The 15,718-nt window shown below is 41.3% G+C and overlaps 1 protein-coding gene across 1 annotated transcript in view; it reads left to right on the top strand.

Moving 5' to 3' along the window:
• Positions 1–2,658: 2,658 nt before the first annotated feature.
• SVEP1 (sushi, von Willebrand factor type A, EGF and pentraxin domain containing 1) overlaps positions 2,659–15,718 on the top strand; it is a 185,519-nt gene continuing 172,459 nt past the window's right edge. The window contains exon 1 of the mRNA XM_060101262.1: positions 2,659–3,195. Coding sequence (XP_059957245.1) covers positions 2,659–3,195 — 537 coding nt within the window. The remainder of the gene's footprint in view (positions 3,196–15,718) is intronic.

Genomic DNA, 15,718 nt, shown 5'->3' with positions numbered 1-15,718 from the left:
ACCTAAGTTAGGACAATTATAATGGCCCATCCCCTTCATCACAGTGCTGGGCTAAGGAATGGGCATATAACCCATGCTTGCTTCAGTGGAGTCTTTCTTTAGGGTCATGGGGGTGGTGGTTTTTCTTGATTTTTTTTTAACTTGAGCTTAGGGGGAAGAGTCTTTCCTTCTCAGGTCATAAATCCAAAGACAGAAACTTGATCCAACATGCAAAGAGAAGCAGAAGAGGGAGAAAAATGGAAGACTTATGTAGTTCTTGATTTCCTTTTCCAAGGCTTTTTGAGACCAGTCCACCACTGCCTTTTGTCCAGTTTAGTTACTGAGCGAAGCAATCCCTTCTTGTTTACAGCAAGGAGAAGTTGGGTGCCTATTGCTTGCAACCACAAAGTCCTAAAGCAATCGTCTATATCCCTGGGTTTCTTTGGGAGCATATGAGCAAATAAACATAGTAGTTGCCACGGTGCCTGGCACATAAAGCTCCTAAAATGTTAGCTCTTAATTATGTATTCGAAATAACACCGAGTAGATGAAATTTGGACAGACTTTCTCTTTTTTTAAAGTCTCAGCTCAAATGAGGTCTTGCTTATTCCCGGGGAAGATTGAGAACTTTCTCTTCTTGCTCTCTCCATCCTTGCAATCATCCTACTGCTCTGTAATTGTTTGCAGGTCTGTGTTCTCTTCTGATATCCTTTGAACTTCTGGAAGACTGGAACTGAGTCTTATTCAGCTTTAAATCTTCAGTATCTAATACTCTGGCACGGTAGATGGTCAAATAGAAAAATCCTAGAAAAATGAGGATTTGAAGAGTATTTATGGTTAAATGTGGCAATAATAGCAATCTGCATTTGTAGAGTACATGCTATAGTCTAAGCACTAGCCTAAGAACTTTGTTTTTATGATTATATCCTCACAATAACCTTTAATATGCTATTATTATTATTACTCCATTTTACAGATGAGCAAACTAATGTCAAGGTCATACAACTACTGAATGGCAGAGCCAAGACTTCATTCTGGGCAAACAGACTCCAAGAGCCCTAACATTTCAACCAATATACTGTGAAGGTATTTCATTAAATATAGATGGAATTAAATCATCTGATATTAGAGACAAAGGAAACTCTGAGATCATTGAATTCCATCATGAAACAGATGTGGAAATTGAAGCCAAGAGTTGGAAGTGTCTTGGTTCAGAGGATTTTTATAATTGCAGAGGCATATCTACACAGGGCTCCGGACTCCTAGCTAGAATCATTTTTGCAAAGTTTACTCCACCTCTTATGCAAAGTTTACTCCTTCTTTGCACTTGCACCGTCCCTTTCGGGGTTTTGTTTTGGAAAAACTACCCCCAGGTGGCAACTTGTGTTTCAAAGTAGCTATGTGCCAGGTACCATTCAAAGCCAAGGAAATAGCCCTCTATGGGTCTCACCTGTTGAAACAGACCATGGGGCACATGAAAGAGGACTGGGGAAAAGGGACCCTTGCTCATCATCAGATTTCAGCTGAAACTTTATGTCCTCCGCAAAGGCTTCCCTGGTCTTCTAAGGTCAAATCTATCTGCCTGAGATCTCCTTCATAGCCTTAGCATGGTCAGCTGTAATTATATACATTATTTGAAATATCTGGTTAATGGTCACATCACTTGTTACCCTATAAGTTCCTTGGGGACAAGATCTGTGTCAATTTGTGTTCCTCCTTATATTCCAGGTGTCTGGCACACAATAGGTGCTCAGAAATATTTGTTGAATGAATGAAGGAGTGACCAAATGGATGAATCAATAAATGCATGAACACAGCACCATGACAAATCATCCCTATGGGCTGCACAGGGGTAGATGCAACCCCTATATAGTGTGATCTGAGGCGACCCTCAAGAGGACACACTCACACACACCACTGACCAGAAAGCCCCACCAGGAAAGTCAAATAAACATCCACTTGGTGAGGGCTTTGAGGAACCGGAGAGGGAAAAAGAGACACAAAAGGTGAGCAAGCAATTTTCAAAGGATGCTTTCAACTCCCTGGCCAGTCCATGTGTGTTTCCTCTCCGAAGTGTTTCCAATTACTGTGGCACTCTCGGTATCTGGATCCATCTCCAGTGAATTCCTCTGCAGCTCCTGCCAGACATATGGGATCAATCAGGGCTTCGGCGCTGGTGCGCTTGCTGCGGGAATGTTGACAGCCTGACAGACGCGGGGTTCTGGTGTCATGGAATCTCCGAGAGTCTTTGGCTTGAACTCGGGAGGAGAATGAGAAGGGGGAGGAGAGAGATAGAGGCAGAGATAGAGGAAGGAGAGGGGAGAGGGAGAGACAGAGATAGGAGGGAGAGAAGGAGGGAAGCGGGAGATTCTTCTTACTGCCCCCTTTCCTTCAAACATTTTATAGGCTTCAGGGAGAGCGAGGAGGAGGAGAGAGGGGAGAGAAAAGACGAGAGCGAGAGGGGTAGCGAGCGCGCGCCGTTCCATCCCTTGCCCCCGGGCGGCCGGAGGAGGTTGGACTGTGTCCCCAGTGTCAGATGAGAGGTAGCTGAGGCTCGCGGCCGCCGTCCCGTGCCCCGTGCCCCGCGCCGCGCACGCCCCTCGGCGAGCCGGGCGGCTGAGCATCTCTCCGCGCCGGGCCGACGCCTGCGCCCCGGGCGGCCGCTCCGTCTCCAGCGCAATGTGGGCGCGCCTGGCCTTTTGTTGCTGGGGTCTGGCGCTCGTTTCGGGCTGGGCGACCTTTCAGCAGCTGTCCCCGTCGCGCAATTTCAGCTTCCGCTTCTTCCCCGAGGCCGCGCCCGAGACCCCGGGGCGGCTGCCCGTGCCGCCCGCGCCCGGCGAGGACGCGGCGGCGGCGGAGAGCAAAGTGGAGCGGCTGGGCCAGGCTTTCCGGCGACGCGTGCGGCGGCTGCGGGAGCTCAGCGAGCGCCTGGAGCTCGTCTTCCTGGTGGACGAGTCGTCCAGCGTGGGCCAAGCCAACTTCCTCAGCGAGCTCAAGTTCGTCCGTAAGCTGCTGTCCGACTTCCCCGTGGTGCCCACGGCCACGCGCGTGGCCATCGTGACCTTCTCGTCCAAGAACAACGTGGTGCCGCGCGTCGATTACATCTCGTCCCGCCGCGCGCACCAGCACAAGTGCGCGCTGCTCAGCCGCGAGATCCCGGCCATCACGTACCGCGGTGGCGGCACCTACACCAAGGGCGCCTTCCAGCAAGCCGCGGTAAGGTGCCCGCCCCTCCCGGCCCCGGCCCCAGCCCGCGCCCCGGCCCTGCCCACACACCGCTGCCTGTCCGGCTCGAAGCCGGGCTCAGCCTAGGGCAAGCCACAGCACCCTGAGTCAAGCGTCCCCATCCCCAAAGTCAGAATCATACCCACCGTTCTATTGTTGGTGGGTGGGGTCCCTTGGGATGATTGATTTTAAAGGCTTAGGAAGATGTCAGGCTCCTTATTAAGTGGTCTTTGAGGACCCTCTTAGGAAGAGGTCCTTGAGATGCTCTTCACAATTCACGCTCATAGGGACAAACCGTGGCCAAACTGGGACAGGTGAGTATGTTTTATGAAGTGTCTCTAAAGGTAAGAGGTGAAGTGACCTGAACATTTCCCCAATTCTCTGGTACGTGATTTTATGCTTTCAATATGAATTTCGTTGCTCTGAGTCCTTTACAAGATTTTTAGCACCTGGAAGACGAAGTCAGTTTAAGATGCTGGACTTCTACTTTTCCAAAATTTAACTTTTTCTGATTACAATGTGACACATATTCAGTTGAAGAAAATTTGGAGCATATAGAAATGTCACACACATGATAGCAAGCCAATTTTTGTGAAATGAATGAAATCAGAGGAGGAAAAGGGGGGGGAAGAAGCCTCTAATCCCATCACCCTTATAAAGCCACTGTTTACATGTTGTTGAACATTTGCCCAGTATGCACATCTGCACATACTTTAAACCAAACTGGTGTCTTGCTCTTTTGTAGCCTACATTTTTCATTTGTTATATCATGAATGATCTACATCATTATATATGTAACATAATATAGTTATTATATACCTACCTAACTCGCATACTAGTCTAATGGGTGCATATACTATGATCTATTTTACCTGTCACCAGTTGTTGGACACTTAGGTTTTTATTGTCATGGTAAACACAAATATTTATGGACCCCCTTTGATTACTTCTGTAGGAAGAATTTCTGTAAAGTTGCTGAATTAAAGATACGGACATTTGTAAACTACTTGATACATATTTCCAGTTCTCCCTTGGAGGCTTGTATAGATTTACATTCCCACCAGCAGAGTTATCACAGCAGTAAGCTTGCCACATGGTCACCAATAACATGCGCTCATATTTTTAATGTCTTTGCCAATTTGGTAGGTGAATAGAGGTATCATTTTAGCAAATTCAATTGTTTTAGTTTTACTGGGGAATGAACATTTTCTGATACATTTACTGGGCATTTGCATTTTTCCTTTGATAATTACCTGGTCATAATTTTTGCCCATTTTGCAATTATGGTGCGTGTTTGTTGGTTTATTTTAATGATTTGTAAAAACTCTTTACATAGTAAGACTGGTAACTCCTTTTGGTAACTCCTTTTTATACATGCTGCAAATGTTTCTCCAGTTCACTGCCTTTTACTTTTCTTTATCACAGTGTTGTTAGATGGATGATTTAAATTTGTATATAGCCAAATCCATCAAACTTTGTCTTTAAGATCATACATTTGCTTACGTTCTTAGAATGGCTTTCTCATTTCCCAAATCAGAGAAATATTTTCCCATCTAACAGTTTAATCTATCAGAAGCTTGTTTTAGTGTATGGTATGACAAAGATGTCTAACTTTATTTTTTAATAAATAGGTAACCAATTGTCCCAGCATCATTTGTTTACTAGCCATTCATCCTTTTCCAATTTAATTGAATGCCACTTTTATCATACACTAAAAGCTTATGGGTATTTGATCTCCTCCTGGCTTTCTATGAATTTTTTATTATCCTGGATGATAGGATAGTCCATCCTATTATCTATTACTTTTAAGCTTTCAAAAAGTGATTTAATTATTATAACCTTACAATATATTTAAATATCTGGTAGTGCAAGTTCTCCTTTTTCTTATCTTTTCTCTTTAAATCAGTTCTTATATATTTATAACTTAATATGAATTTTTTTTTTTTTTTTTTTTTGCGGTATGCGGGCCTCTCACTGTCGTGGCCTCCCCCGTTGCGGAGCACAGGCTCCGGACGCGTAGGCTCCGGACGCGCAGGCTCAGCGGCCATGGCTCACGGGCCCAGCCGCTCCGCGGCATATGGGATCCTCCCAGACCGGGGCACGAACCCGTATCCCCTGCATCGGCAGGCGGACTCTCAACCACTTGCGCCACCAGGGAGGCCCCTTAATATGAATTTTTAATTCACTTTCACATATTCCAAATGAAACCATCCAGGATTTTGATTTCAATATAGAAAATATAGAATTAAATTGGGGATTATTTACATTTTATAATAATAGTCCTTCCAAGTCAAAAATATGGTATGTCCATTTATAACCAGTTCTTTTTTGTATCCTTCAGTAAAATCGTAGATTTCTAGTAATTAAGTCCTGCATATATTTTTCAAATTTAGACCTAAATGTATTCTATTCAATACTGCTATCATGAATAGCATCTTTTCAAATTAAATTTTAAACAATTATTCTTTTTTTACTTTTTAAAAATTTTATTGAAGTATAGTCAATTTATAGTGTTGTGTTAATTTCTGCTGTACAGCAAAGTGACTTAGTTATACATATATATCCTTTTCCATATTTTTTGCATTATGGTTTATCACAAGATATTGAATATAGTTCCCGGTGCTATACAGTAGGACCTTGTTTTTTATCCATCCTATATATACTAGTTTGCATTTGCTAATTGCAAACTCCCAATCCTTCTCTTCCCCACTCCCCCTCCCCCTTGGCAACCGCAGTCTGTTCTCTATGTCTGTGAGTCTGTTTCTGTTTCATAGATATGTTCATTTGTGTTGTATTTTAGATTCCACATATAAGTGATGTCACATGGTATTTGTTTTTCTCTTTCTGACTTCACTTAGTATGACAATCTCTAGGTCCATCCATGTTGCTGCAAATGACATTATTTCATTCTTTTTTATGGCTGAGTAATAGTCCATCTATTTAGGTCTTATTTCCATTTTTCAATTGGGTTGTTTGTTTTTTTGTTATTGAGTAGTATGAGCTGTTAGACAATTATTCTTGATGTAAAGAAACATTGATTTTTTAAACATGACTTCTGTATCTGAATTCTTGTCAAAGTCTCTTTGATTTGTTTTCTAAAAATACGTTTTATTTTACTGATAGTGTTTATTGTAGAAGATAAAATAATCAGAAAACTTTTCTGTAAAAACACTGTAATATTTTGGTACATATCCTTCTTTTTGCAGTTGTCAAGGTAGTAGGTATGTTTTCATATGTGTACATATATCATGCATAAATAATGTCTACTCAGAAAAGGATTGTATTGTATGTTCTCTTTTTTAACTTGACTTTTCCATCATATTTTGCAGTCTTCTTTTCATAATAAGAAATACACTTCTACTTTGCCATTTTTCATGGTCACACAGTATTCCATTACAGGATGGGCTTTTATTTTTATCATGTAATTACCTATTATTGTATATTTAGGCTGTTAAACACAATACTGTGTGAGCAAATCTTTGCTCATATTTCTAATAATTTCCTTAATACAGATTTCTGAAGTGGTAGGTATTATTCCTTCAAAGAGGATGCCTATTTTTTAAGGCCTTTGATACGTGTGCCAAGTGGCTCTGTAGAAAATGGATACCAAATTGCACTCCTACATGTAGTGCCTGGGTCCGTATATAGGACACAGCCAACACAGGTTAGTATCATTTGAACATGACACCCCTAATTTATATGTGAAAAGTAGAATCCCATTTTTTTTTTTTTTTTTGGCTGCGTTGGGTCTTCGTTGCCGCGTGTGGGCTTTTCTATAGTTGCGGTGAGCAGGGGCTACTCTTCATTGCTGTGTGTGGGCTTCTCATTGCAGTGGCTTCTCTTGTTGCAGAGCATGGGCTCTAGGTGCGTGGGCTTCAGTAGTTGTGGCACATGGGCTCAGTAGTTGTGGCTCGTGGGCTCTAGAGCGCAGGCTCAGTAGTTGTGGCGCAGGGGCTTAGTTGCTCTGCAGCATGTGGGATCTTCCTAGACCAGGACTGAACCTGTGTCCCCTGCATTGGCAGGAGAATTCTTAACCACTGTGCCACCAGAGAAGTCCCTAGACTCCCATTTTATATTTCATTTCCTCATTAGTGAGGCTGAACACTTTTTTCATGTACTGTTGGCCATATATAGCTCTTTTTTTGAATACCTCTTAAAATATTTTGGGAATATTATCCATTTTTCATTTGAGGGTGCTTCTTTTTCTTAGTGATTTGTAAATGCATTTTAAATCTTAATGATATTAACCCTCCTGCTGGCAAGTCTGCAGCAAATATTTTTTTCTCTGTGTTTCACTTGCCTTTGAATTTTGTTTATGATGCTAGCATCTACCATTTTATCAATCTGTTGAATCTACTTTTAATTTGTGCTTTTTTTCCCTTTCCTATGAAGTTTGAAAGGCTTTTGCCTTTAAGAGACAAAAGAACTCTCTAAAGATGTCCTCTCTTAATTGAAGTAGTTACGCCAGGCAGGGTTCAGTTTTGTAGACTCAATCCTCTGTTGGCCTCCACTCCGAGTTCTCATGAGGTCCCAAAGGCTGGCCTTATTCCTCATGTCACTGCCCACTCCATCAGGGAAGAACCCCTCTGCATCAGGGAAAAACTTGCCATAGACCAGCTCCTCTGTTTGGCTTGGCCAGGTTTGCCCAGGGCCTCTCAGTACTGTTGATCCAAATCAGTTCAATGGGTAATGAGTTGAGTATTAACTGCTTTCCTCAAGACCTACTCTGTCTTCAGCTTTCTCCTTCCAAATACTACATCCTGTCTTGGAAAGTGGAATTGCCAATAGGGGTCCCAGTGCCTTTCTTCAGTCTGGATCCGTTTGTAATCTAACAAGCAGAAGTTTCTCAAAAGTTTGTTTTAACTGAACTTTCCCTTGACTTTATTTTCCTTTCCGCATTTTGGTTGGGTTATGAGAAGGTACAGCAGAGGGTCAGCTGGACTCAGTTCCTGTCTAACCTGGAAACCTACATGTCTTTATTGTAACTTTGCCAAGCCTCTGATGAGTATGCTTAGGTATAATTAAAATATGATATTTATGGAGAAAATTGATAGAAGATGACCGCTGTTTAGAAATGGCATTAGTAGAAGTTTGAATGTGAATTTTGGCAAAGAGATCAAGGAAGCCTGTTTTATCACAGGATGACTTTGAAAATGATAAACTGTGTGGTTCTGTTTGGAATTTAGACATTTCTTCATGGAGATGAAACAGTTCATCAGATTCCCATGTGTGCGTAGAATGGTAATATTGGAACTGATTGTGACCTGGCCTTTATGTGAAATTGAAAATCATGGGGACATTTTTGAGGTTATTCATTATTTTCCCCAGAAAAATGAGTTTTTCAAACCTTTTCCATTTGACACTGAATGACTGCACAGCTGTCCACAGCCACAAACACAGGCAGACAAATATGCAAACACATAGATACACACTTGCAAGTACATGGCTACCCCTCCCAATTCAGACATCTTCTCCTCTTATGTAAAATTTCAAGACAGAGAATTTCCTTTACCAACGTGAAATTTGCTGTTATCTCTCAGCACATATGATTGACTAAACAAAAAGGGTAACAGTGTTGCTTCATTTTTTATAGGGTGTCAGAATTGTACCACTTGATGGGGGAGTATATGCACAGACACACTTTATTTGAATGGATGAACTTCAGTGTAGATGTTTTCTTTTTGGGCACCATCCCCGACCGTCATCAAAGAGTATAGGGCAAAAGCAGTGAAATCTGTAGTTAGTATAGTTCCCTCCAGAGACACAATCAATAGAATGGGGGAAAGATTTAGCACCTTGAACTTAATTACACGAAAGCCTTTGACAAAACAAACGAAAAGCTCTTCAGCTTTTTCTTTCCAAGAGATGACTGTTTCACAGTGACATTTCTTTTGGTTTTTCTCCCTGACATGTATTTATAAATTGCCTTTCCTAAAGTGCATATTTTGGACTGGCCCCTCTATGAATGCAAAACTCTTCAACTCCTAAGCATTTCACATCATAATAAAATCAGAGCCCCTCATCCCACTTCACTTTTGCTAAATATCTCATACACAAACATAGCATGGAGCTTCCTTTGGAAAAAACTGCTGCTTTCTTTATTCTTCCAGAGTTCCAGAAATATGATCCGATGGTGGGGAACGTGCTGCCTTGCCAAAAATCTGAGCTTTAGGTGTGGCCCAAAGACTGGGAATAGACAGGCGGAGACTCTTCCTAGCTTCAGGGGAGGGGCATCGTCATTATGTGTCCACGCTGCTACACGTTCACACCTTTACCTTTTAAGTGTTCTGATAAAACCTGGAGTTGTGTGAGATGCCACCAGATTAAAACCCTGATGAATAAAATTAAGGCTATTTTATTTCTATACAATGAACCAATAATAGCCCATGAAGCAGTCTTTCTGATGGCCCAGATGCTGAAGGAATAAGCAAAGTTTGGGTTCTCCTTCCCTATTGGAAGAGGTAGAGGGGAGTCATACAATCTGCAGTGGATTCAGCTGTTCCAAACTCAGAGCATGATTTAGATGTCAAGAATTACTCACCGTTGAAGGAGCTAAGTTCTTTTTTGATGCTGGAAAGATGATCTTTCTAAATACACCTCTGGAAGCGTTCTCTCTTTTGTGCTTCTTAAACTTTAGAACAGTTCTCATGTTGCCTTGGTCTTCTGTAGGAACTTCTGTTGTAATCCCATCTGTACTTTAGAAGTGTGAATGAAGGAATGAATGAATGCATGAATCCTCAGTGCATAAAATAGATCCAGACCTCTCATATATTTCCCAGGCAGAGATGGTACTGAAATTTATTTGGAGAGAGAGCAAATAATTGTCAAATATTGAATTCTAATTTCTTCTTAGTCTGGTATCTGTGTATTTTATTTATTAGTTTTGTTATGCCCAGCATACAGGACACTGTGATATGTATTAAGAGGCTGCATGTATGCTACTGTTAAAGACACTTATCTCTATTGGCTGCCAGTATTATATAATGTTTGGTTGAAATGCATCATGAGGGTACTTGGTCAAAGACTGAATGCTTAAACACAGAGAAAGGGCAGACTGCTCTGTCCTACTTCACTTCTGTGGTCAGAGGATAGGAAAGCCTTCCCCAGTGTCCTCTTGGTACAGTGTGCTAGAGAGGATTTCTCTTAACAGCGACCATGAAGTAGAATTATTAAATGTATTTATTCTTGACCAGATACACCTTTAATTTGTAAAGTGATCTGTAATTTATGAAGTGCTTTCATGTTATGATTTTACAGAATCAGTTTTACAGAAAAGGCCTGGATACTAGGAGAGGCTAGGTAACTAAATGGTACTCACAGGGCTGAATAAATGCCGAAGGTAGAGTCAATCCAGCGTACGATTTGTCATCTGGTCTTTCTCCTCCCCACCACCCCTCACCCCACCCACATCTTACGTATTACCTCCATTTGTTGAGTTGTATCAAAAGCCAGGGAGAAGTAGGGAATCCCATCTCCAGAGTTTCTAAAGCGTTACATAAGATATAATGCCGGGCTTCCCTGGTGGCGCAGTGGTTGAGAGTCCGCCTGCCGATGCAGGGGACACGGGTTCGTGCCCCGGTCCGGGAAGATTCCACATGCCGTGGAGTGGCTGGGCCCGTGAGCCATGGCCGCTGAGCCTGCGCGTCCGGAGCCTGTGCTCTGCAGCGGGAGAGGCCACAACGGTGAGAGGCCCTCATACCGCAAAAAAAAAAAAAACGAAACAAAAAAAGATATAATGCCAATTTAACCCAGAAGACAAAAACCATGGCTTTAAGGCCATAGTCATTCCATGGGTGCTTTTCAATTGGCCCTTAATGTGTGTGATATATATATATATGGCCTATGTGTGTATGTGTGCAGGTTCATATATATCTGTGTGTGTGTATGTATTTGTGTATTTTAAAATACATATGTATGTTTAATGTGTGTTTTAATTTTGACAGGCATTTTAAAATAAGGAGGTAGCATTTTTTAAAAATCTGAGTTTGGGGCTTACTCTTTTTTTTTTTTTTTTAACATCTTTATTGGAGTATAATTGCTTTACAGTGGTGTGCCAGTTCCCGCCCTACAACAAAGTGAATCAGCTATACATATACATATATCCCCATATCTCCTCCCTCTTGCATCTCCCTCCCACCCTCCCTATCCCACCCCTCTAGGTGGTCTAGAGAGACCGAGCTGATCTCCCTGTGCTTTGTGGCTGCTTCCCACTAGCTATCTGTTTTACATTTGGTAGTGTGTATATGTCCATATGGGGCTTACTCTTGACAGATTGGGGTGTATAACAATTCTGGGTGTGATTTCTCTCCTCAGCATCCCCACCTGGCACTTAGAATTTCATTTTGTGATCCTTGATTGTGTTCCACGCTCTAACAGGGACCAATCACTGGCAGAGCCTGAGATGGTATAATCCCTTCTAGTTTGTCCTCTGAGCTTCCTTTTTAACCCAATATGTTAGCTAAGATTAAATTTAGCTGGATGTAGTAGAAAAATCTAAAGTACCACTAGCTTAAACATGATAAACAGTTGTGTCTCTCAAATTAAGTCTTGAGTAGAAAAGTCAGAGCTAATATGGCAGCTGTCTGATGTCTTCAGGGACCCAGAGTCCTCTCTTTCAGACCTCTGTTCTATCATCTTCGGGTCACCTCATGGTCCAAGATAGCTGTTGGAGCTCCTACCATCAGGGGCTCATTCCAGGAGGCAAGAAAGGATAAAGACAGTCATATTGCTGTTTAAGAAGACTCTGTAGCAATTCACACAATACTTCCACGTAGATCTCACTGAGCGGGACTTGGTCTCAATCCCATCCTTAGCTTTACAGAGTTTTGTTACTGAAGAGGAAGGAGAGTGTGGATACTGAGGAAGTGATGAGTGGTCTTTACCAAACCAGTGTGTCAGGAAGAGTGTATGTCTAACCAGAGAAATATCTGGAAATCCCATTTCGTTTCTTCCTCAAGTGGCCCAGCTCAAGGCCTTGCCTAACTAAAAAATACCTTTGTCCTTGTGCTAGATCATGCTTTTGTTTTAGAAAAACTATCAAAGTTCCTGAGCAATCTATTTAAATTTTGGCAACAGAAACTTCCTATGTTAGTTTCCCAGAAGCTTGTAAATAATATGGCATTCACTCCCAAATAAAATATTATACTGAGGGTGATGGGGGGAAAAATGCATCCCACAAAATATAATCAATATTTTATTGTCAGTTAGTAAATCCAAATGAACCTTTCTCAGGAAAACATGGTTCTTCTTTGGCTTTTCAGAGGAAGCTGTCAGGTTAAGAGACTTCTACATTAAAAGGAATTTCCTGTTCTGTATTATCTCTGCCTTTCCCGTAGATTTTTAACAGTATTCTCTAAATCTCCCCCAGCCATATGAAGAATGTATTTCTGGCATAGAATCTGCTTACATACAGTACCCTGCTTTGGTTTGGAGGCCAATTGTGGACAGGAAACATTCTGTGAGATGTTGTAGCCCATGAATGTTGTTACAGCACTTCATTTGAAATGAATGATAGTGAGAAGGAACTGAAATATGCAGTGCATATTAGTAGGTGCATTTTTTTATCAACCTTGATGAAAAGATTTTTTAAATATTCATCTTCTTTGCTATCTGCCTTTGTCATTAGGTCATTCAACCGGTTGCGTTTTATTTGTGTAAAGTGTCGAGCAATAACAGTGTTTCAAATTCAGAGCATTCTTTCTTTCCTAGTTGCAGTGAACCAGAAAACTATAAACTTGAGGAGCGAGTCTAGTTGCTACATATGTTGAAATAGTGATGGCTACCTTGTTTTGTGTGAATAGACGTCATTCAAAATTAAGGACAAAACTTCCTACAAGAGTAATAGAGAAAAAAATTTTAAAGAAAGTTCTTAGCAGGGCTTATTACAAGATTGAATCATTTACAGAGTAAAATTAGTTTACTTAGTAAATTTGCTTAGTCATTTACTAAGTAGAGTCCAAGTTGGAAGTTATTGCTAGAGTGTATAAAATATATTTTGAGGTACGTGAGTTCGATGCACTATTTTCTTAATTCCCTCTGAAACGCTCCTGATGGCCTTCATTGTTTAATGCCCATCCTACTGCACCTAGTTATAGGATATACTGGCTGCTAATGTAAAGTATAGTTTTATAAAATTTCAAAGGTGATATTTAAAATGTATATATGTGTATATGGTTAAAATACATACACTTCTAATTTTCTCAGATATGAACTCTCTCAAATTTCCACTAGTTCCACCTTTAAAATTATATGCATCTGTATTTAACCATACTTCCTCACCTTTATTAGAGTAAGGGTCTCTTGCCTCAGCCAAGGAAGACCTTCTACTGAATATTTCTCCTTCTTTCTTCTATCTTCAAGGTCTTCCTCTTAATAGCCTCCTTTCTCTTAATGTAGAGCATTCACAATACATCTGTGTACTTAAAATTGGTAGCATGTTTCCAGAGCAATATGGTAAATTGTCAGTATGTTTGCAGTCTTAAAAGTATAAATCGTAAAACTAAATTACCCATCAAGGAGCTTCTCATAAGAAATAATTCAAGAAACACACAAAGATTCCTGTAAAAGGATGTTCATCCCAGCATTCCTTGGAATAGGAATTTAGAAACAATTTGGCTATGGTTTGGGAGGGCTTAATAAATGACACCTTTCTTCACCTCTCCTGAGTTCTAAATCAGTTGAATTATAACACAACAGCGAAGTCAGGTGGAGAATCAAGCATGCCCGCATCTCCTGCTTAATGCAGGCTTACGTGCGCAGCAACCTAATACTGAATCTCTAAATTAGATTGACTTGCATCCCCCGGAACAGGCAGTGCTGGGCACATGAAGCCTGTCTCTATAAACTACAGACGGGCAGCACAAAGCCAAAGAAAAGGGGAGAGGGAGGAGATGAGGAAGCCTTCCTCCCCAGGGGCAGGGTGAGAATGGGGGTGTCGGGGGACCAGAGGGTAACTCTGATGGCTGACACTCCACCCAGAAACTAGAGGCAGCAACAACCAAGTTCCAAGGTTAACAAAATAAAAACACATCCACAGTGAAATATATTATATTCAGTAAAATCATATCTTTAAAGACTATTTAATGACATTGTAAATTGGCCAAATATCATATTAAATGAGCCAAAACTCTCTGTGTGTTTACCATCACTGTATAAAACTGTATATATAAAAGTCCAATTTCATAAAATATATGCACTCAGGAAAACAACTGAGAAGAAAAATTTCAAAATATTAACAGTAGTTATCTATAGGCAGTATATTTACCTGTTTAAATAAATCCATTTCTTCTGCTTTTGAAAAACTAGTTATAACGAACATGTATTACTTACTAGGAAGTGAAATATCATTGCTCACCTGGGTACAGATGATTGTACCCAGATGCCTTTGGGGCATCTGGAGGCATAGCCTGAAGTGGTTGGTCTCAAGTATAAAATCCTTTTGAATCTCAGCTTTTATCTAAATTGTCATGAGAACGTTGTATACTATCCCACAAAACAGCTCTGCTTTAAGAAATAAACTAATGCTTTAGCTGATTATCAGGAAATCGAAGTGAAACAATTCCAATCTTTCCCCCCCCCCACCCGAATGCCAAATGCTGTTGTACGGAGTCCATCAGGACTGGAGAATTGTCCTGGGTTGAAAGCACCGACCCTACAGATCCTGTTATGCCCTCCAGCTGTCCCTTTCTTCCCTCCTAGTGTCACCTTGCATCTTGAGGATCCAAACTCACATCAAAATCTGCACGCAGATGACAGTGGTTGTTTCACCACTTGGCAAGCTCCCTGTGGGTATTCACTCAGGAGAGGAGCCCTGGTGGCTGGCCACAGTGTGACGCAGAGTAGAGCGTTGAGGCTGCAGATGGTGGAAACAACTGACTCCATCACCTTGCTGAGAGGCTAGGGAACGTGGCCTTCCTTTGGCTTGTCGCACGTGGAGAGGGATGCTGACCCACTGCCCTGTCAATCCCTCTTACCCTCACTGATCAAAGACATTCTCATAGCAGAAAGGTATTCTCTAACCCATTAATATCATCACATGTAAATGAAGCAATTGCCTCAAAGGACCCATTTTCCACAACCCATTCTTCTCTAGCTCTCAAGGTTCATTTTGTTTTGTGTGTGTGATTTTTGTCCTGTGTGGAAACAGGCAGCCTATTTGCCTGCTGTTGTTGGTGGAGAGGGTTCGGGCACATACAGCTGTGTTGTTTGATAGTGTATTTTCATAATGGTACCTCTATCAACCCATTTTGACCTACACCAATCAAGTCATATCTGCAAGTAAGGCCTCATTGTCTTAATCCTGTTTTATAGGCTTTACCTTTCCAGATGAATCTGCAGTTGACTTAGAAAGAAGTGAAGCAATTTTTATTTGCTTGTTTGTGTTTTTCACAGTGCTGTTTCTAGCCAAGATTTCTCTCTTTTTAGTCACAATTTCCTTCAAAATATGCATGCTTGGCTTTTAAATGTTGCTCCCAAAGTGGTGATTTCAGACAGTTATTGTTGGGAGTTTCTAGCA

This window comes from Mesoplodon densirostris, chromosome 6 (assembly GCF_025265405.1).
Source record: "Mesoplodon densirostris isolate mMesDen1 chromosome 6, mMesDen1 primary haplotype, whole genome shotgun sequence".
In the NCBI taxonomy this organism is placed as follows: domain Eukaryota; kingdom Metazoa; phylum Chordata; class Mammalia; order Artiodactyla; family Ziphiidae; genus Mesoplodon; species Mesoplodon densirostris.
This window is presented reverse-complemented; position numbering and strand designations above follow the sequence as displayed.